The sequence below is a fragment of the Lepus europaeus genome, chromosome 16, assembly GCF_033115175.1.
Source record: "Lepus europaeus isolate LE1 chromosome 16, mLepTim1.pri, whole genome shotgun sequence".
NCBI classification, from domain to species: Eukaryota; Metazoa; Chordata; class Mammalia; order Lagomorpha; family Leporidae; genus Lepus; species Lepus europaeus.
This window is the reverse complement of record NC_084842.1, coordinates 25,680,056-25,700,201: the sequence shown is the minus strand read 5'-3', so window position 1 is coordinate 25,700,201 and position 20,146 is coordinate 25,680,056. Positions and strand designations below refer to the sequence as shown.

Sequence of the window (20,146 nt, the reverse complement as noted above, 5' to 3'; positions counted from 1 at the left end):
ATTAATTTTGTGTATTAATAGAAAAGGATAAAATATCTCAAGTCATACTGTATTCAGAATATTTGTTTCTGCTAATAAATACCACTGTCATCTTATGCATGTGGACCTTACTGGTTTTGCTGTGATCTTTTGCCTTCATCAATGTCACTGATAGAAGGAAAGCCACTAAGTTAATTTATTTTTAATGATATTTATAATTGTATAATTTCATAATTTATTTTTGCATTGAAAGATATCTAAGCTTTAGAAATGTAGAAAATGAGTTGAAGCACAAAGAAACATGTTGCTTTAATTTATTACCTTATGAATATTCATCAGGAATAGTAATTGTTTTGCTCATTAAATTAAAATCTTTGAGGGAAAATTTGGAGGGGCAATATTCTAAACAACTTCTTAAACTGACTTTTTAAAAATTTCTAATAAGCTAAGATCTTTAGATTCTGTTAGCTTTCATAACTTCAGAAGTAGAAATGCTATATACACAGTTACCAAAATGCTATGTGTAATTCTTTAAAACTCTGTAGTTTCATGAGCTTTAATTTTTAAGTGACACAAAAAATTAAAATTAAAAATTCATTCTTCCGAATTCACAAAACTAAGGATCAAATAAATGTAAATAATTACATTTTCAAATGATGTCTTAAAGAAGTTTATAGCATTTATTCTTCTGAATATATTAAAGTAAAACACTCTCAATGTTTTCAGACACTTCATGTTAAAGAGAGGAAAGATACTTGCTTTATGACATGGTTTCAATATACCCTGAGTACTAAGCAATTTGATTCTGTGGCTAGGTTTCAATTTGCAAAAAGTACTGCTTGCAAATTTAAGAAGGAAACCTCTGTAAATTACCCAAGATAAGGTAACTTGAATGCAGAAAATAACCAACCATAGCTACCATAAAAATGCAGGTATTTAGGGTGTTAGGATTGCTGGTCTTTGTTGCAATGCACTGATGTCTAAATTCCTTGGTGAATGAGGAGGGAGTAGAGTCCATCTGCCAGCTCCGGATTCAGGTGACAAGCCTGCAAATCAGAATCCGTTATTTAGAAAATTCTAATTGTGTGAATCCTTCCTTTCCATTTTCTGTTTCATTTGTTTCTAAGAAAAGTATAGTGAACTTCAAGGGAATTGGTTAATTAAGATACATTCTATTCGGATTTCCTAATTGAAATAAGGAAATTTCAAATTTGACCTACATAAAATACTTAAAATAACCATGTTGTTATCGTTTGAAAGATAAAATTTTATCAGTGCCAAGAGTAAAGGGAATTTAAGCACGTGAGGATAGCACTGATGTTATGAATTATTGAATAAGGAAAATAAAAACATTAACATTTGGCCTCAAGCTTGTTATGATCTCATTATGTGCATGGCAGCATCTATAATAATTTTATTTTAAAGTATCTAGTTGCTTTTATTTTGCCGAAAGCAAACAGTGATAAGGTGCATAATTCCTAAAATGTCAAGAATCTGGAAGAGAGACCAGAGGTTACCTCATCTAAAACTAACTCATGCAGAAATTGTCCCTAGGTATTTACTTAGTTGCTTCTAGTGGCAGGAAATTATCACATTATAGAGAAAAGTTGGTTTTGTTTGCTTCCTAAACAGTTCCATTAGAAGATTCTTGCATATGCTTAACTGAAATTTCCCTCTGAGTGTCATTTAGAGCCACTGAAGGATCTTAGGAGAACACATAATGCTGGTTTCAAAGAAACTCTAAGAGGGAAGGTAGTTGGTGGAGTCACCCAGCTGTGTCGTCGAGGCAGAGGTGAGAGCAGGCTTGGCTCTGCTGCCTGGGGCCATGGTTCACCATCTGATTCCCCACCCTTTCTCAGAACACACCATCCTTGTCTGTTTTCTTCACCAGCGGTGCCTTCCCATAGGGCACTTTGTCAACCCAGTGAAAACCTTTCTCAGTACCCCCTCTGCCCTTGTGCTGAGCATGAAACATTCTCAGTTTCTTCTTCCTGTCTCCTGTGACACGATTCAGATCCTTCACTGGATGCGGTCTCTGAATTCCCTCCATGGTATCAGCACCCTCCATAATATAGAGCGGCCAAAGCTGAATACAGGATTCTAGATGCGGTTTTGTCAGTGCAGAGTAATGGGGCTGTTATTTCGTATCATATGGAAACAGTTCTGTGTTTGTAATCTTTTTTTTGCCATTTTATTCACATGGATATATGCCACATATCAGGACACTTTTGATCCTGGATTTTCTCTAATTATGTTTGTTTGGGAAGGATACTAAGGATAGCATAAAACTTAAAAGTGAGCTCACTGAGAAATTGGAATAATACAGCATTTAAATTTTTAAAAAGTTAATAAAGATTATTAGCCATTCAAATAAAATGGTATAATGGCAAATACCTCAAGGGTCATTTTTTGTATATTGTGTACTGTGTGTCTTTATTTATGTATTAAAATGGGTTTGATACTCTGAAAATTTTAATTTTAAACAAAATACACACACTGGAGTTCTCTTGGGAGCTTCAACAAATATGCTAATGTTTCACTCCCAGGTAACATGGTTTAATTCTTCTGAAATAAGGCCTGGACTTTAACATTTGTAAAAGATCCCTAGGTGATTTTAGTACTTAGACACGTCTCCCACCCCTGACTTTTTAACAACTGCTTTACTTTTAGATGTGAAAATCTGTTTGGGATACAAATATCACGTGGATTAAAACAAAAAGGCATATTTCAACTGATTACTTCAAAATAAATTAATATTTCTTTTAAATCTGGTATATGTAATGCATTAAAAAAGCCTTTTTTAAAAAACTACATTTAATTAAGGACTAGAATGAAAATACAGGTTCATACTTTTTCTAGGTAAAAGACATGAATTTTTTGGCTTTGAGGTCTTGACGCTGGGCTTTAGGCTGTAGATATAAGGACAGTGTAAAAAGTTAATGAAAAATAGAACTAGATAAGTTTATTCTTATGCAAAAAAATGAAATCAGTGCCAAAGAGTGATCCTCCAAAAGTTCATGGAAAATGTATATTATGAAAAAACTGCATGGATTTCATTTTTCTTTTAATTATGTTTGAGGAACAGATACAGATCACCCATCTGCTGCGGGTGCACTACCCAAATACCTGCAATGGCCATGGCCAAAGCCTGGAGGTGGGAGCAGCATCCAGGTTTCCATGTGGGCAGGAGCCCAACTGCTGTAGCCATGACTACTGCCTTGCAGAGACTACATCACCAGGAAGCTGGAATCAGAAGCTGCAGCTGGGAATTGAACTCAGGCATTCTGATGTGGGATGTGGCATTAACTGGTGGGCTAAAGGCCCATTCCTCAAAAAATTGTTGCACCAAAATAAACTCTTTTGTGATTCCGCTTTCCATGAACTTTTTGAAGTTTTACCCATGTAGTAGCAGAATGAAAGAGAATAACTTGCATCAATATAAGACTTTTTATCTCATGAGTTTAATTATGTTAAGAATCTAACAAAATTGCAATCTGTACATCTTACAACCTCTGTAGACAGAAATTATCTGCATAGTAATTAAGTAGGAACAAACACTAATGCATAAAGTTGTTCAAGAATCAGCCAAGAGCCTAACAGTTTCTACTGGAATCAATTTATGGTTTGCTCTAACGCTTACTTTAGTATAATAGTGTTTAGCAGCTTCTTCATCCTTTGCGATCCCCAAGCCCAGCTGCAGACACCGTGCGTGGTAGAAGGACGCCATGGCCATGCCTTTGCCGATGAACTCCGGGAGACAGTCAGTAACCTGGGCTATCATGGGGATGTCGTGAACCTCATCGTAGTCAGCAATCCTGGTAAGGCATTAAATTTTGAAATCAAAAAGACAAGAATAAAACATATGGTAGACATTGTCACAATAGTTTCATCTGGATTTTTTTTTTAAGATTTTATTTATTTGAGAGGTAGAGTTATAGACAGAAAGATCTTCCATCCACTGATTCACTCCCCAAATGGCTGCAACAGCCTGAGCTGAGCTGATCTGAAGCCAGGAGCCAGGAGCTTCTTCTGGGTCTCCCGCACATGTGCAGGGGCCCAAGCACTTGGGCCATCTTCCACTGCTTTCCCAGGACATAACAGAGAGCTGGATTGGAAGAAGAGCATCCGGGACATGAACCAGTGCCTATACGGGATTGCCGGCGCTGCAGGCAGAGGCTTAGCTCACTATGCCACAGTGCTGGCCCCTCACCTAAGTTTCTTATTCAATCTGTATTGCTTTGCCTTAAATTCGCCCTTTCCAAAATTTGGGTGCTACCAATGTGATGGTCCTAAGAGGCAGGGCCTTTATGAGGCGCGGCCCAGTCCCTTGTGATTGAGATACAGACCCTACACAAGAGCCTTCCCTGCCGCCTCTGCCAGGTCTCCAGAGGACGCAGCCCTCGTCGGATAAGCACACCGTCCAGGGCCTCCATCTTGGTCTTCCCAGACCCCAGAGCTGCGAGAAGTCGATCGCTGCTCCTTTTAAATTACCCAGTCTACGGCATCCTGTTACAGCACACAACAGTGACGAAGGCATTCACCTTTTGGAAAAGGCAGCACACTTTGTAAAAAACTTCATCTTGTAGTAATACTCCACGAGATTCCCTTGAGCGTAGACATTGCCACGCTCTGCTGCTTCTCGTAAGCAATACAAGGCAGCGTCGGTGTCCTGGCGGATGCCCTGGCCGTAAAAGTACATGAGACCAAGTGCACCCTGGGACTCCAGATTCCCATTGCCGCATGCTTCTGAGTGCCAATAAAATGCCTAAGAAAAAGCACAAGTTCATTTTATTTGTTATCGACAAAATTAAATGATACAAAATTGCCTAAAGAAAAACTCTTACTGTTCCCCTCTAGAAAAACAGTTCTAGTTCCTTTCAGCACCAACTCACAGGCCTTGGAGGATGCTAAGGTGAGTCCCTCTGCTGCCTGCCCACTGCCGGTGAGGTCACAGTTCAGAATACAGCAGGGGAGGGTCAGCTGTCCAGGCTTCAGAGTAAGGATGGAGAAAGCGGAACAGAAACTGTGTGGGAAAGGCCTGGAGGCACACCTGCTAAGAGGCACAGCTGATGCGGAGGAAAAGGTGGGGCTCCCCGTGGATCTCAGACGGAAGCGTCAAGATCAGTGGCCCCAGGATAAAAGCTGGGGGTTGTCTCTAGCACCCCTGCTTATGCTCAACTACAGTGAAGCTGAATTCATTTAGAAAATGGTTTCCAAGTGCCTGCTCGGTTATCTGAGGTTGCTCTTAGTTGTTAAGTGCCTCTTACAAAGTGGACATAAACTCCTTTTTTTTTTTTAAAGATTTATTTATTTATTTGAAAGTCAGAGTTACATAGAGAGAGAAGGAGAGGCAGCAATGGACAGAGCTGCGCCAATCCGAAGCCAGGAGCTTCCTCCGGGTCTCCCACATGGATGCCGGGGCCCAAGGACTTGGGCCATCTTCTACTGCTTTCCCAAGCCATAGCAGAGAGCTGGATTGGAAGTGGAGCAGCCGAAACTCGAATCGGCACCCATATGGGATGCTGGCACTGCAGGTGCAGCTTTACCAGCTACGACACAACACTGGCCCCAAACTCCTCTTACAAGCTGGACTCGGCCCCACATTCCCTCTCCCTACAGGATTTCTGAGACAATGTTTCTGCTATTTGATGATTAAAGAGAATACATTTTAGGGCCAGCATTAGGATAAGCTGCTGCCTGCAACGTCGGCATCCAGTACTGGAGCACCGGTCCAAGTCTCAGCTGTTCTGCTTCCTAGACAGTTCCCTACTAGAAAACAGGAAAATCCTACAAAAGCAACAGAAGATGGCCCAAGTATGTGTGTCCCTGCCACCCATGTGGGAGATCTGGATGGAGATCCAGGCTCCTGGCCCAACCTTGGCCATTGCAGCCATTGAGGAGCAAACAAAAAATAACTCTTCCTTTCAAATAAATAAATCTTTTTAAAAAAGAATTTCTGTGAAAATCATAAATGGATTTAACTTCTAAGTAGTTCTTAATATATTTTACTTATTAGTACCACTTATTACTTCCTGAAATCAAAGGTACTATTATTTGGGGCCAGTGCTGTGGCATAGTGGGCTAAGCTTCCACCTGTGGTGCCGGCATCCCAAATGGGCACAGGTTCAAGTCTCAGCTGCTCCACTTCTGACCCAGCTCTCTGCTACGGCCTGGGAAAGCAGTAGATGATGGCTCAGTGCTTAGGCCCCTGCACCTACATGAGAGACCTGGAAGAAGCTCCTGGCTCCTGGCTTCTGTCTGGCCCAGCTCCGGCCACTGCAGCCATTTGGGGAGTGAACCAGAGGATGGAAGACCTCTCTCTTTGTTTCTCCCTCTCTCTGTAACTCTATCTCTCAAATAAATAAATAAAATCTTTTAAAAATGGTACTATTCATACTTAAAAGTATTTGGGCCTTAATTTCAAAATTCTTTTTTTGTGTGTGTTTTATAGTGCAATACTTTGTATATATAGCTTTTTATAGCTATACAACACTCTCATATACATGATCTCCTTTGGGGGAGGTCGGGATGGGAACATTTATAGGTAAGCAAAAGGTGTGGACTGACCTTAGAGAGCCTAAAATGTAGGCTTTCTTTATCTTTTAAAGAAAGATAAGATATATTCAAAACTATGCACTCATTTCTCATTCAAGAAATACTGAAACAAATAATATCACCATAATGCCACCATGAAGAAGAAGAAAGAGAAATGCTACCTTTTCTAACTCTTTAGGTTCTTTGGTTGAGTAATACAATCCGAGGATGCTCTGGGCCTTCACACTAGCTTTTGGATTTCCATTGTCTGCAGCAAACACCCACAGTCTGAAAGAGAAAGCAAGAAAGTCATTCTTGGATTCTTTGTTTCAGCATTTCATGAAAACAAAGCCTTATTCACTGCTAAGATTACCTTTCAGCTTCCTCATCTGATCGTGGAACACCTTTTCCTTCATAATAAGCCCTGCCAAGGTTGTAAGCAGCTGCGAATTGTAAGTGTCTTGCTCTGGGACATGGAGAATCAAGAATTTTCTTCATATAGTCCACGCCTTTTTCCTTCCACAAAAACAAAAGCACAAACATCCCGAGTTTTTCATCTTACCCCAACTGTGTTTGCCTTTTCATGTGATGTGTAATATCATGAATTTCTATCCATGGGGTCTGATTGTTCTGGATTCTGCTGGGCTAGAGATGAGGGAAGAATCTAACATTCTCATCTCATCAAGCATCCCCAGGAGCTCTGGGAGAGAAACGTCCTCCATTTGATTGCACTAAGTCCCATATGGGTTTCCTTCTTTCTCTCCAGCCCTCCACCTTACAGTCTTTACTCAAATTTGTCAAAGTGCGAAGATAGCCAGTAATGATATCCGCATTTATAGCTGTCTGAGTGTACGTGTGGGCCCCTAACAAATACTGTCTTCCCTTCAAGTCTACTTTCACTAACTGCTCAGTGCTCATTTTCACCCAATATACCAATCTGCATCGAATACTGCTACACAGTCGCAAAGCACAGATGTTCTAACCACTAGCAATGAATTTCACTTTCCCCCAGGAAATCCATCAGACACGAACCTTCAAATGTCTCTCACAGGAAGAAAATACTAAGAACAGATACACTTTAGGCACCCTCCCATCACTCTTAAAGTGCTGCTGCCGGCCAAACACCACGGTAACAGCTGAGAAATTAGGGTCTCTTACTGCTAGTGATTCCCAGGTTACACAGATTTATTTCTGTAAATACTTGAGTGGGTGTCCACATTGCCCGCCTCTCCCACCCCCTCCCCCGGCCCAAACAGGTGGTAGGAGGGAATTCAGGGTAACAGCTGTGCACTGAAGTGGTTGTGCAAGTCCTCCTGCAGATGGTAATGATTAAATCCGGATACAGCACCAACAAGGCTTTCCAAGGTACTGTGAACTGCGCGAAAGCATGCCAGCCAGAAGAGAGATTCCTCTTCAACGGTGCAGCTGGATGGGCCCCACAAAGCTCGACAAACCTCAGGCAAGAGGGGCACAGGAAACCCTTTGCTAGGCACGCGGCACAGCCACACTGCTGAAAGCCAAAGAGAAAGACGACAACTCGAGTAGAGACTGACTTCTCAGGAGACACAATGAAGGCCTACAGATTTCTGAATCACATATTTTTAAAAATGTAACTAGGAAAACATCAAAAGTAAAGGCAAATTGGAGGCATTCTAAGATAATCAAGCTTGGAGATAATTCACACATGCAGACCTGCTCTACAAGAAATGCCCTTAGAGGAAGTTCTTTGGGCTGAAGGGAAGTGGGAAATGGTGCCAGGTGGCAACTCAGGTTGAGAGGAAGGAATGGTGAGCACCAGAATGGATAAATAGGTAGCAAATGTGAGGACACACACATAAACACGTCCTGGTGTGTGTGTGTTTATACTTTCAACTTTTTTATTTTATTTTATTTTATTTTTGACAGGCAGAGTGGACAGTGAGACAGAGAGAGAGAGAAAGGTCTTCCTTTGCTGTTGGTTCACCCTCCAATGGCCGCCAAGGCCGGCGTGCTGTGGCCAGCGCACTGCGCTGATCCCAAGGCAGGAGCCAGATGCTTCTCCTGGTCTCCCATGGGGTGCAGGGCCCAAGCACTTGGGCCATCCTCCATTGCACTCCCAGGCCACAGCAGAGAGCAGGACTGGAAGAGGGGCAACCGGGACAGAATTCGGCACCCCGACCGGGACTAGAACCCGGTGTGCCGGCGCCGCAAGGCGGAGGTATACTTTCAACTTTTCAAAAGCTTTGTGAGTACAGTAAAAATCGTAACTGTGCTTTGTGTTTTGGGGTGACAACAAACATAAATCTATACAAACAGCACCAAGGATGGGGGTGAGTAAATGAAAACACACTTCTGCAAGACTCCTGTGTTTTGCCTGAAGTAGTCCAATGTGAACTCTGTGTAAACTCCGCATACCTTACTCTCTGAAGTAAGATTTCATAAACTTGAAATAGCAAATTTATATTAAATACTTATACCCCATACCTCTCTGTAGTTCTTTCTGGACTCTCCATTTGGTTGTTTTAATCTATTTGTCTATTTCTGAATAAATACCACATTGTTTTAAGTATTACACATTTATATTGGGTTATTTAGTGGTTTAAGTCCCTCTCCCTTTGTTCTTTCTTTAAAGTTGGCTTGTTGTATATTTGATTTTTCTTTTTATTTATTTATACATTTATCAGAAAAGCAGAATGACAGAGAAAGAGAGAGAGAGAGAAATTTTCCACCCACCATTGCACTCCCAAAATGCCCACAACAGCCAGGGCTGGCCCAGGTGGAAGCCAAGAGCCAGGAACCCCACCTGGGTCTCCCACATGGGTGGCAGGGACCCAAGGACTTCGGACATCTTCCACTGCTTGCCCAGGTGCATTAGCAGAGAGCTGGCCTGGAAACAGAGTGGCGGAAGTCAAACTGGCAGTCTGATATGGGATGCCAGCAATGCAAGCATCAGCTTAACCCACTGTGCCACAATGCCACCTCCATTTGCTCTTTCATATTAATGTTACGAGCAGTTGGCCAAGTGCCATAAAAAATCCTGTATCTAATTTGATTCTAATTGCACTTAATATATAAAGTTGAATCTGGAGAGGACATAGAGGTAAAATGTAGAAATAGTGTCTGGAAAACAGAGGCACTGACAAATGGGGGACAATGCCCAGTAAGCCTGGAGACTATGAAATACATAAACCAATGTCAGCATTCCATATTGGCACTGGCTCAAGTCCCAGCTGCTCCTCTTGCATTCCAACTCCCTGCTATGGGCCTGGGAAAGCAGTGGAAGATAACCCAAGTACTTGGGCCCGTGTACAGACATGGGAGACCTGGAAGAAGCTCCTGGCTCCTGGCTTCAGCCTGGCCCAGCCCTGGTCATTGCAGCCATTTGGGGAGTGAACCAGAAGATGGAAGCATTCTCTGTCTCCTTCTCTCTCTCTCTCTCTCTCTCTCTCTCTCTCTCTCTCTCTCTCTGTAACTCAGAGATAAAAGGCTTTAAAAAATACTTATTTGAAAGGCAGAGTTACAAAGAGGCAGAAGCAGAGAGAAAGAAGTCTTCCATCTGCTGGTTCACTCCTCAGATAGTCACAACGGCCAGAGCTGCGCCGATCTGAAGCCAGGAGCCAGGAGCTTCCTCCAGGTCTCCCACGCAGAAGCAGGGGCACAAAAGGGCCATCTTCTGTTGCTTTCCCAGGCCATAGCAGAGAGCTGGATTGGAAATGGAGCAGCTGGGATTTGAACTGGTGCCCATATGGGATGCCAGCACCTCAGGCAGCAGCTTTACCCGCCACACGCCAGCCCCAGAAATAAATCTATAAAAAAAAGTCAACTGAAAATCATAAAGAACAGAAAAAACTGTAATAGTGATCTCTAAATATCATAATTTAGCTTATTCTCTTTCAAACATGCCAAAATAAATAAGGCTTAGAAATATACTATTATTGATTACAGTACAGCTATTAAAATGATATACATTATATTTATTTACAAGGAAGAACATTCAAAATTGTTAGGTAAAAATAAGGTAAAACACCATTGTATTTATAGTGTGGTCCTTTGTTGAAAAAGTTTGTGTGTGTGTGTGTGTGTGTGTAGCTGTCCTTCAGTGTCCCCAAAGGACTGGTTCCAGGAATCCCATGGATATCAAAACCTAGAGATGCTCAAGATGCCCTTACATAAAATGTTGTAAAGCAATAAAAAGAAGTTGCACATCTTCCTATATACTTCAAATCATCTCCAGATTACTTATAAAACCTAATACAAGGTAAATGCTATGTAAATAATTGTTTAGGAAGTAATGACAAAGAACAAATCTGTACATGTTTAGTACAGAATCGATTTTTTTTTGGATATTTTTACCTGTGGTAGGTTGAATTCATGGATGCAGAATCCAACTGTATATCTACATTCATATATATACAGGTATATGTGGATTTATATATAATTTATGTGCATAGATAATACATGGAAGATTATATATTAAAATAATAAGTACATATTTGAGAGTAGAATTTGGAGTGATTCTATTTTTGCTTATTTTCTTATTTTTATCAATGTTCATGTAGCTTTGGAACTACATGTAACTTTAAAAATAAAGAAAAGCATTTTAAATGGAAATATTATTGACAGCTAATGATGGCAAGGAATATTTTTCAGTGGTAAATGAGAGAATTCAAAAGTTCTAATTGATCCTTAGAGATTCAAATTGTGCAATGAGAAAAGTACATGTCAGAATGACACTGTAATTTCTCAGCCAAATTATCTGAATTTCCCACAGTACTTCTAATATGATATTCCAAAACTTACAGCTACAGATGTGTTTACTCTTTATACAGCATATAGTAAAATCCACTTTTATTTGGGGTAGTTTATTTGGCATAAATTGCTAAGATTCTTTTAGTAAATATTTTAGCTTGTCAAAGATTCTCTGCTGTTAATTATGAGAACCATACTTAAAATAGGAATCTGAAACTTTTGCCCTTTTCCCCTCAATAAAGTGAATTCTCAGTGGTAGAGCTGTATGTTCCAAAAGAGACAAACTGTCCTAAAAGCTATCTGATGACCAAGAAGCTGCTGTGATGGTTATTTCATTCTGATTATCACTTGAACAAAAACAAACAGCAAAAAACAATTCCATATGGAAGGCATTCCAGCAGAATAACACCAGTTCACTGTTAGCATAAAAGAGGAAATTACTGGAAAGATTAAGCAGTTCTCTAGCATTTGGGGGTGGAGCAAAGTAAACATCAAAAGCTCATGTAAAAAGGGGCTCACTCTTTTGTATAGCTGAACTCAGCCAAAAATCTGGAGGACAGGAAGGAGAAGTGGGGCAAACAGAAATTGACTTTGTTTTTTACATAAATATAAAAAGGATATTGATATCCTTTAAAATTCTAAAAAGTTATATATTATTAAATATAGGATAAAGCTATACTAAAATATAATTTAACATATATAAAACAATCCATGAACAACAAAATCTTAAACACTGTGAACCAAACAATAACTTACAGCATTTTGTATGGTGCCCAGTCCATCATAATACATTACTCCTAGCTGGTACATTGCTTGATGATCTTTCTCCTTGATTTCTTCAAACTGCTCGAATGCTTCTTCATACCATCCCTATAAGCTCCCAGAAAATATGCAATTACTTTTATTACAATCTTCAATTAATACCAGCTGAGGCACCAAGAGGCTCTTTGAGCCCCAGGAAGTAAGTCCCATCCAAAGCTGAGCGATCACACTGTCAGCCACTACACTATGCTAGCCTCAGAGTGGCAACCGTAAGATGAGTCCACAACAGATATTTGTTTCCAGAATAAAGGAAAATACCACTGGACATTTAGACAATAAGTAGGATATAGGTGTGTAACTGCCCAAATAGTCTATGGATCTTGAGGGATTGGAGACAGACCCTTTTCAAATCTGTCCCTGGCATTCTGTGAAGAACTGAAGTCAGAATGATGGTTTGCATGGTTCCTCTTGAGTCTACCTCCCAGGCTATCCCAGCAGATCAACAAAGAAGCCAATTCGCTCCTCTTTCTATGTAGGAACACAGAGGCAACTTTTAAGTACTAGATGAGATCAGGGTCTTCATTTTTATTAATATGAAAATATTTTATGAATTATTAAATACTGTGAGACAATATATTTTTAATTTATAGGATGAAAATGGATTTTATGCCAAAATGACTCCTATAAATTTATTAGGTTGACTCTTTTTTTTTTTTTTTTGACAGGCAGAGTTAGACAGTGAGAGAGAGAGAGAGAGAGAAAGGTCCTCCTTCCATTAGTTCACCCCCCAAAATGGGCGCTACAGCTGGAGCTACGCCGATCCGAAGCCAGGAGGCAGGTGCTTCCTCCTGGTCTCCCATGCAGGTGCAGGACCCAAGCACTTGGGCCATCCTCCACTGCCTTCCCATGCCACAGCAGAGAGCTGGACTGGAAGAGGAGCAAACTGGCACCGAATCCGGCGCCCCGATCGGGACTAGAACCCGGAGTGCCGGCCCCTCAGGCAGAGGATTAGCCTAGTGAGCCGCGGCGCTGGGCTAGGTTGACTTCTTTAACAGAGGTCTGGTATCTCCTTAAGCTGGTGGAAGTATATCAAGAGTAAGCCCGCAGGCATATGTAATTTGAAAGAATTTTCGTAGTATAATAATGTAAGGAACTCTATATGAGATTTTGCTATGAGGATCTAACAGAATTATAGGAAATAGCAACACACAAAAGAGGATACCTCTTCAAAATAGAGTTGACCTCGTAGAAAATATGCGAGAGCATCCCCTTTTCTTATCCTTTCCTTCAAGATCTGCAGTGCCTTATCCACCAAGTTAGCATGGCTATAAAGATCTGAATTTAAAAAGGTAAAAGTGTTAATAAACAGTAAGAGTTTTTTGAGCATTACATTGTATAGAATTTATTTGACACTGTTAATACTAGTTTTATTCCCAGTTCTCATTCCTAAAACTGACCTCCTTCGCTCATGGAAAAAGCATTATCCTCAAAACAAACTGCATTACCACAATACCTTATATAATTGAGAAGTATTTATTGATTGGTTTTTCAAATTAACTTCACTGCAAGGTAGGAGTTTTAACAATGCAGTCTATATCCATGCATCAGATTTTCTTTGGGCAAAGCTTTCTTGTGGGTTAGTTACATTCTTAATTTAAGTCTTAGTTGGAACTACTGTAATCGAATGAACAATCCCTAATTTTTTTTAAGTCTAGAATAAAATAATGGTAGCTTTCAATGCCAGCTTCAAGGAAAGCATAGCATTATTCTCTTTAAAAGACATGACATCTGACTTCTCTTTTTGGGAAGGATGCCCCTCAGTCCTGTGAGTAAAATAAGGACCAGGATGGAGTTGTTAAGACTTCTTGTTAATTTGCCACCAAATAAATGAAGTAGCAATGTCAGATTCTTGTAGGAAAGTTAGAAAGGAGTGTAAATTAACCAAGTCCTTCAAGCCAATCAGACGCGAATTTCTTGTCTCGTTTGCTTTAGTGGTCATAATAAACTTTTAATAAAAATAGTCTCCAAGGAAGATTAAATTTATACCAGTCTTCTTCTTCCACTGGAAGAACTTTTGGTTCTTTGCAGCATGCTGAGATAAAGAGGCATAAAAGGGATTCTTGGGCAACTTTTCACTGATTAACTTCATCCTGTTTCCACAATGTGAATTCTGTAAACAAGAATAAAACATATGATAGTAGAAACCTTTCCCCCAGAAAAGTGCAAAAACAGACTCCATTCCTCGCTGGCACTCATTAAAAGCATCCTCCCTCCATCTGCTAGAGAGAGGAGAGCAAATTACCAACTCTGACATGTCACAGGTTCTTTCCCAGGAACCAGGACCCTCCCCAGCTCTGAGACAGCTGTTTTCCACATCTGCTTCCACAGCACGGAGTTCATGATGAGCCCTGTTTGCAAGTCCTGCCTGGCTCGAGTTCACACACTGCACTGAGTCTGTTGCCCACCACCACTGCTGCCATTTAGTGGGAGTCAGGGATGCCTCCCGTAGATACAGCTCTTGTGCACTGGCACCTTCCTGTGTTCTTGTAACTGAACACCATCAGATTAATAATTTCGAATGAAAGCATCTGCCTGTTTTACCTGGAACTATACTCTATTTTGGCTGTGTCGTTCAGTTGTATCTTCTTGTCTGTATTGGATTGCCATGTTATGAGATGGATTGCAGTTGAATGGTAAATCAGAACCTTCATATAAAAAGCAGAGGCCACCTCATTTGGCATGGAGTCCAGGTTGGCCTAGGTTGAGGGTAGTTGAGGCAGCAAACTCAGTTGTTGCTATGCTTTTGTGTTTACTCCTTGGCATTCTACTGTTATAGTTCACTTTCACCAATCAGGAACAAGCTTCCAGTAAGGAGTCTTGATTGGTGATCAAGAAAAGAACTCAAGAGACCCTTAGTGTGATTGGAGAGCTGCAGTTATATAATTACATGATACGGAGCGGCGCTGTGTCCTAGTGGGTGAAGCTGCAGCCTGCAATGCTGGCTGCTTCACTTCCGATCCAGCTTTCTGCTGTGGCCTAGGAAAGCAGTAGCAGATGGCCTGAGTCCTTGAACCTCTGCGTCCACGTGGGAGAAGGGAAGAAGCTCCTGGCTTCAGATCGGCACAGCTCCGGCTGCTGCGGCCATCTGGGAAGTGCACCAGTGGATGGAAGGCCTCTCTCTCTGTCTCTCTCTCTCTGCCTCTCTGTAACTCTGACTTTCAAATAAATAAATAAATCTTTAAAAAAATAATAATTACATGATAACTATTTCAGAAAATAAACCACTTCATTATAATTCAATAGACTAGGGAGAAAATCACTGAACTACTTTTATAACTTTGGAAGATTCATTTAATCTTTTTAGGAGTCAGTTTCCTTACCTATAGCTTAGACAATACGTAGTTTGAACTAAGGAATTTTTTTTCCAAAAGTCTCTTCCTAGATATATAAAAACCATTGATTATGTAATTCTCAAAATTTTATGGTTGCATTAGTGAATATACAAATTCCCAATGAACTTGAGGATGACACAATATTAGGTAAGGTATTTGGAAGAAAAACAATCCAAATAGATTTGCACCATCAGTTATTACTCAGGAACTAAAGGCAGAGGTTTTTTTCTTTTCACTGAAGACATCAGCCCAGAGTGCTACTAGATTCAAAAAGGCTAAGGAAAAACTGGGCATCAAAAACGAATGAGATGAGAAAACAATGCCTTACCTCATTCAAACTCACGTTGTCTTCTGTGGTTTTCGGACTGCACATGGTTGGTTGCTGCTGTGGCTTAACAGAAGCCTTGGAGAAGTCTGGAAAGTTAAAATGGAGTTGGAGGGAGCATTCACAAGGAGCTGAGAGTGGCAACCCAGTTCTCCCACATGGGCAGGAGGAACACAATGGCTTGAGCCATCACTGCCGCCCCTCAAGGTTTGCCTTAGCAAGAAGCAGAAGCCAGGATCCTGAGCCAGGTATGGAACCCACACAATCCACTATGGGACACAGGCATCTTGCAGTGTCTTAATTACCAGGCCAAACACTGGCCCCCTAACATGATTTTGTAATGTTGCAGGACTCCTGTAAGAAGTTTACCCCAGGCCGGCGCTGTGGCTTAACAGGCTAATCCTCCACCTTGCAGTGCCGGCACACTGGGTTCTAGTCCCGGTTGGGGCGCCGGATTCTGTCCCGGTTGCCCCTCTCCCAGGCCAGCTCTCTGCTATGGCCCAAGTGCTTGGGCCCTGCACCTGCACGGGAGACCAGGAGAAACACCTGGCTTCGGATCAGCGAGATGCACCGGCCGCAGCGGCCGGCCATTGGAGGGTGAACCAGTGGCAAAAAGGAAGACCTTTCTTTCTGTCTCTCTCTCTCTCACTATCCACTCTGCCTGTCAAAAAAAAAAAAAAAAAAAAAAAGTTTACCCCAAATTCAGTACTTTTTTTGAGAAAATGAAAACTAAGATTGAAAAAAGCAAGAGAATAGGTTTATTTCTGCCAAAATCTTGGGATTACTTATAAAATCATCATTGCAAACTTGACGACTGCTTGCATCATATGCTGTAAATTTAGAATATTCTGTAATAGAAATTGTAGACATTCGTCATGATGTAGAATCTGAAAGAAATCTGATTTCAAAGTGAAAGTGGGTGCGGTGGATGCTGATGGTGCCCTTCTCAGACCCTCCTTATGAGTTACTGCCCGGATCCCCAGCTGCTGTGAATGTTAAAACAGCTCACAGCTGTTCCTTCCCTGTGGCTTTGTCCGCAGGCAAACATGCGTTCCTTCAAGCTGGGACACTTTGCTTTCTCCCTGCAGACAGAACACTTAGAACCCCCTCCCCACACCCCACCCCCCAGGAGAGGCAATCATGCGGTTGAGTATCCTGCCCCAATGTTGTTGAGTGACTCAGAATGCAAAGTCCTGACTGGTCTTAATGTGGCACATTCTCGGGGTTGTGTTTGCGGCAGGTAACCTCATTACATAAAGTAATATTTCTGCACAAACAGAAGGTGTACTTTTCTTAAAAAGCAGTGAATTCCTTAAACTCAGTGCTCCTCTCTTACAATGAAGCCTTCTGAGCATACAGGAATTGATTATGGGTTCTTTGGGTCATTTCTTTTTTTTAAATTAATTTATTTTTTATTTTTTATTTTTGACAGGCAGAGAGGATGAGAGAGACAGAGAGAAAGGTCTTTCTTTTCCATCGGTTCACCCCTCTTGGTAACTAAAAAGACATAAATACATAAGGGAGGAATGATTAAGCCAGACAATCACAAGGCTGAAAAACTGGCACTGGCATGGTGGTTTAGTGGGTAAAGCCTCTTCCTCCAACGCTGGCATCCCAGATGGGCACTTGGTCATGTCCTAGCTGCTCCACTCCTGATCCAGCTCCCTATTAATGTGCCTGGGAAGACAGTGGCAGATGGCCCAAGTGATTAGGCCCCTACTACCAGCCTGGAAGATCAGAGGAAGCTCCTGGTTTCCGCCTGGCCCAGCCCTGGTGGTTGGGGCCATCTGGGGAGTGAATCAGCGCATGAAGATCTGCTCTCCCTAACTCTTTCCAAATAAATAACTACATCTTTAAAAATTAATTTTAAGTTAAAATATTAAAAATTGAAGATACAAGATAATTTTCAAGTACTTTTTAAAAAACCGTTACCTTCAATGTAACTTTACATCTCCTGCGGACCTCCTACTTACTTCTGCTTCCATTCCCACCTGCCTCAGCGCAGTCTCTGCTCCTGCTCCCCACGATTCCTTCATATTTCTTGGCCATTCATACTTTTTTTGTTAAATGTTGGCTTTTATTTTTTTGGCTTTGGGTTTTGTTGCTTTATAGCTCTTCGTTAGTAGCACACATTTAGATCTGTCAATTCACTTTTCATACTCAGGGTGATAATCTGCCTTCTTACTGGAACATTGTTATTCTTTCATATTCAGAGTAACCCTAAATTTAAATGTTTTCTTTTGTACCGTCATTCTACTTAGGCTTCTTTCTGTACTGCCTTCTGATGGATTTGCTACTCTTGATTGACTAAGAAATTAAACACTGGAAAAGTGTGCTTCCTAAATCTTGGATTGGTGCCTTCTAGTCTAATCCTAATTTATTGGTATTAGTTTCCCAGGGCAGTTATAACAAATTTCCAAAAACTTCGCGGCTTAAAGGAACAGACATTTATTCTCTCAAAAGGTTCTGGGCTTGGAATCCAGACTCAAGGCGTCAGGAGGGCTCTGCTCCCTCTGGTCTGGGGAACAAACACCCTCACGGAAACAGAGAGCCATTCCCCAGCCCGGCCGCCCCGGCGGCGCGGGGCCACGGCTCCCAGCGGGAAGACCCCGAGGTCCTAACGGGCCCTGGCTGCTGCGGCTCCATTCTCCGTGGACTCCGTGGGCACTCACAGGGGCCCTCCTCTTGCCTCTCGGCAAGCTCCGAACGTGGACTTCCCCCAGGCGACCCGTTTAGCCGGCTGGCTTCACGAACTCCCAACACGGGCCTGGCCCCAGGGTCCGTTCAATGTCGGGGTGGGCTGGGTTCCGCATCACCGCCCTCCAACGCGCCAGGGCTCGCGGGCCCGGGGAGAGGGCCGACTCCGAGCGCGGGGCGAAAGGACCTGCTCCCTTCTCCGCGGCTGGGGACTGGACGCGGGCCAGCTCCACCACACAGATTTCCAGAGGAAGTGTCCGCCGAGAGCTACTTATAGCGCCTCGGCTTCCTGCTTACGTGCTTGGAAACAGAAAACCGAAGCCTCGCCCGCGACTCCCGCTTCCCCAGAGGGATTAAAGGGCTGGGCACGCTATGTGAGACGTGCCAAACCGAGCGCGCCTCATGGCGGCCGCCGGAGCCCCACCGCTCCGACTCCCGCCCTCCCCGTGGCCGCCCTTCACCGCGCACGCGCGCTGCGGCTCGCGGGGGCCGGACGATGGCCCCGCCCCGAGGTGGGCGGGCCTTCCCCTCGGCGGCTGGCGAATCGGCCGGCGGGTCCGCGCGGTCGCCCCTCCCCTCTCCCCTCCGGTCTCGCCGGGTTCCGGGTTGCACGTGGCAGTGTTTGTGTACGTGCGGCGGCTGCTTGCCAGGGGGAAGTCCCGGCAGCTAAGGATTCAACTGCTGGGGCGCGGCCAAATCTGGGGTGCGGCGGCTTGGGGCCGGCCCGCTAGCCCCGGCGGTCTTTAAATTTTCCTGCACTGGGGCGAGCCTGTGGATGCTTACCTGCCAGTCTGCAGTGGGCGTCCCAGCTCTCTGCGCTTCCAGGGACTCCTCTCCCCTGCGGTAGGCGAGAAATGCTGTTGCTTGACTGTAACCCGGAGGTGAGACTCGGGCCCCTTTTGTCCTGCAGGCTTCCCGGATCGCTAGCGAGAGTGACAGTGGACAGACCGCCGGGCGCGGCCGAGTCAGCTTCGTCAGGGTTGGAAGGTTTGGGGAGCAGGAAGATTTTCAACCCGGAGACAGCGCAGGACTGGAGAAAGGGTGCGGGATCTGTTTTCTCCCCGCAGGTGGACAGTCTGAAGCATTTGCTGGAGACGGGGGCTTCGGTCAACGCACCCCCAGATCCTTGTGAGCAGTCACCTGTCCACTTCGCCGCAGGTGGCGGCTTTGCTCACTTTCTTCTCTGGCAGCTGCAAACCGGCGCTGACCTCAACCAACAGGTAACTAGGTAACTGATTGTTGCTGTGAACAACCCTCTCCGCCTCAGACCCACAAACGTGTCTCAGGCGCCGGCATACTCTGGTTTCAGTTGCGGCAAACATGTCTATGGCAGGGATATCCCAACAGAAATATAATGCAAAACATGTATGTAATAAAAGCTTAGTAGCCACACTAACAAAGGTAAACGAAAATGAAGTTGACTTTAGTAACTTATGCAACAAAATATTTCAGTATGTAGTCAATGTGAAGCACTGACTGATGAGCTAATTTACATGTTCTTCTCATAGGATGTCTCCGTCTGGGTTCCTTTTATTCTTACAGTATATCCCAATTCAGGGTACCCCCCTGTATGCCCATTAGTCAAAAAGGGCTACTGGCTGTCATCCTGGACAGCACAAGACCAGTTCATTTCAAAATGACCATACTGCCATAGTCTCAGTATGACAACTGAAATACTTGTGAGGCCTGTCCACCGGCACACGTTTTTACTGAACTTTCTTACAGCAGC

The 20,146-nt window shown here is 43.0% G+C and overlaps 2 protein-coding genes across 4 annotated transcripts in view; one reads left to right on the top strand and one right to left on the bottom strand.

The window, feature by feature from the left end:
- Positions 1-529: 529 nt before the first annotated feature.
- Positions 530-19,280, bottom strand: LRP2BP (LRP2 binding protein). 2 transcript variants are annotated; one of them, XM_062213710.1, is made up of 10 exons: positions 19,201-19,280; positions 15,724-15,809; positions 14,050-14,173; positions 13,226-13,338; positions 11,998-12,111; positions 6,887-7,029; positions 6,696-6,801; positions 4,521-4,744; positions 3,620-3,794; positions 530-1,025 (listed from the first exon to the last, which is right to left on the bottom strand). In XM_062213710.1, exons 2-10 carry the CDS (start codon positions 15,766-15,768, stop codon positions 960-962), a joined length of 1,110 nt encoding a protein of 369 aa, XP_062069694.1. In that variant the 5' UTR covers positions 15,769-15,809; positions 19,201-19,280; the 3' UTR covers positions 530-959. The 2 variants fall into 2 exon arrangements, with proteins under 2 accessions (XP_062069694.1, XP_062069695.1); XM_062213711.1 differs by lacking the exon at positions 19,201-19,280 and adding an exon at positions 17,653-17,951.
- ANKRD37 (ankyrin repeat domain 37) overlaps positions 19,019-20,146 on the top strand; it is a 4,021-nt gene continuing 2,893 nt past the window's right edge. The window contains exons 1-2 of one of the 2 annotated variants that reach the window (XM_062213713.1): positions 19,019-19,298; positions 19,485-19,637. In XM_062213713.1, the coding sequence (XP_062069697.1) occupies positions 19,272-19,298; positions 19,485-19,637 (180 nt within the window). In that variant the 5' untranslated portion in view covers positions 19,019-19,271. The remainder of the gene's footprint in view (positions 19,299-19,484; positions 19,638-20,146) is intronic. The other variant, XM_062213712.1, reaches the window with a different exon arrangement.

Bases quoted from the DNA above. Each gene is read 5' to 3' on its own strand.
- LRP2BP (XM_062213710.1), bottom strand. From the start codon at position 15,768: ATGTGCAGTCCGAAAACCACAGAAGACAACGTGAGTTTGAATGAG. The intron at 12,112-13,225 runs GTATCCTCTTTT...GGGAGCTTATAG, and splicing joins GTCAACTCTATTTTGAAGAG to GGATGGTATGAAGAAGCATT. The intron at 7,030-11,997 runs GTAAGTTATTGT...TTTTTGTGGAAG, and splicing joins TGGGCACCATACAAAATGCT to GAAAAAGGCGTGGACTATAT.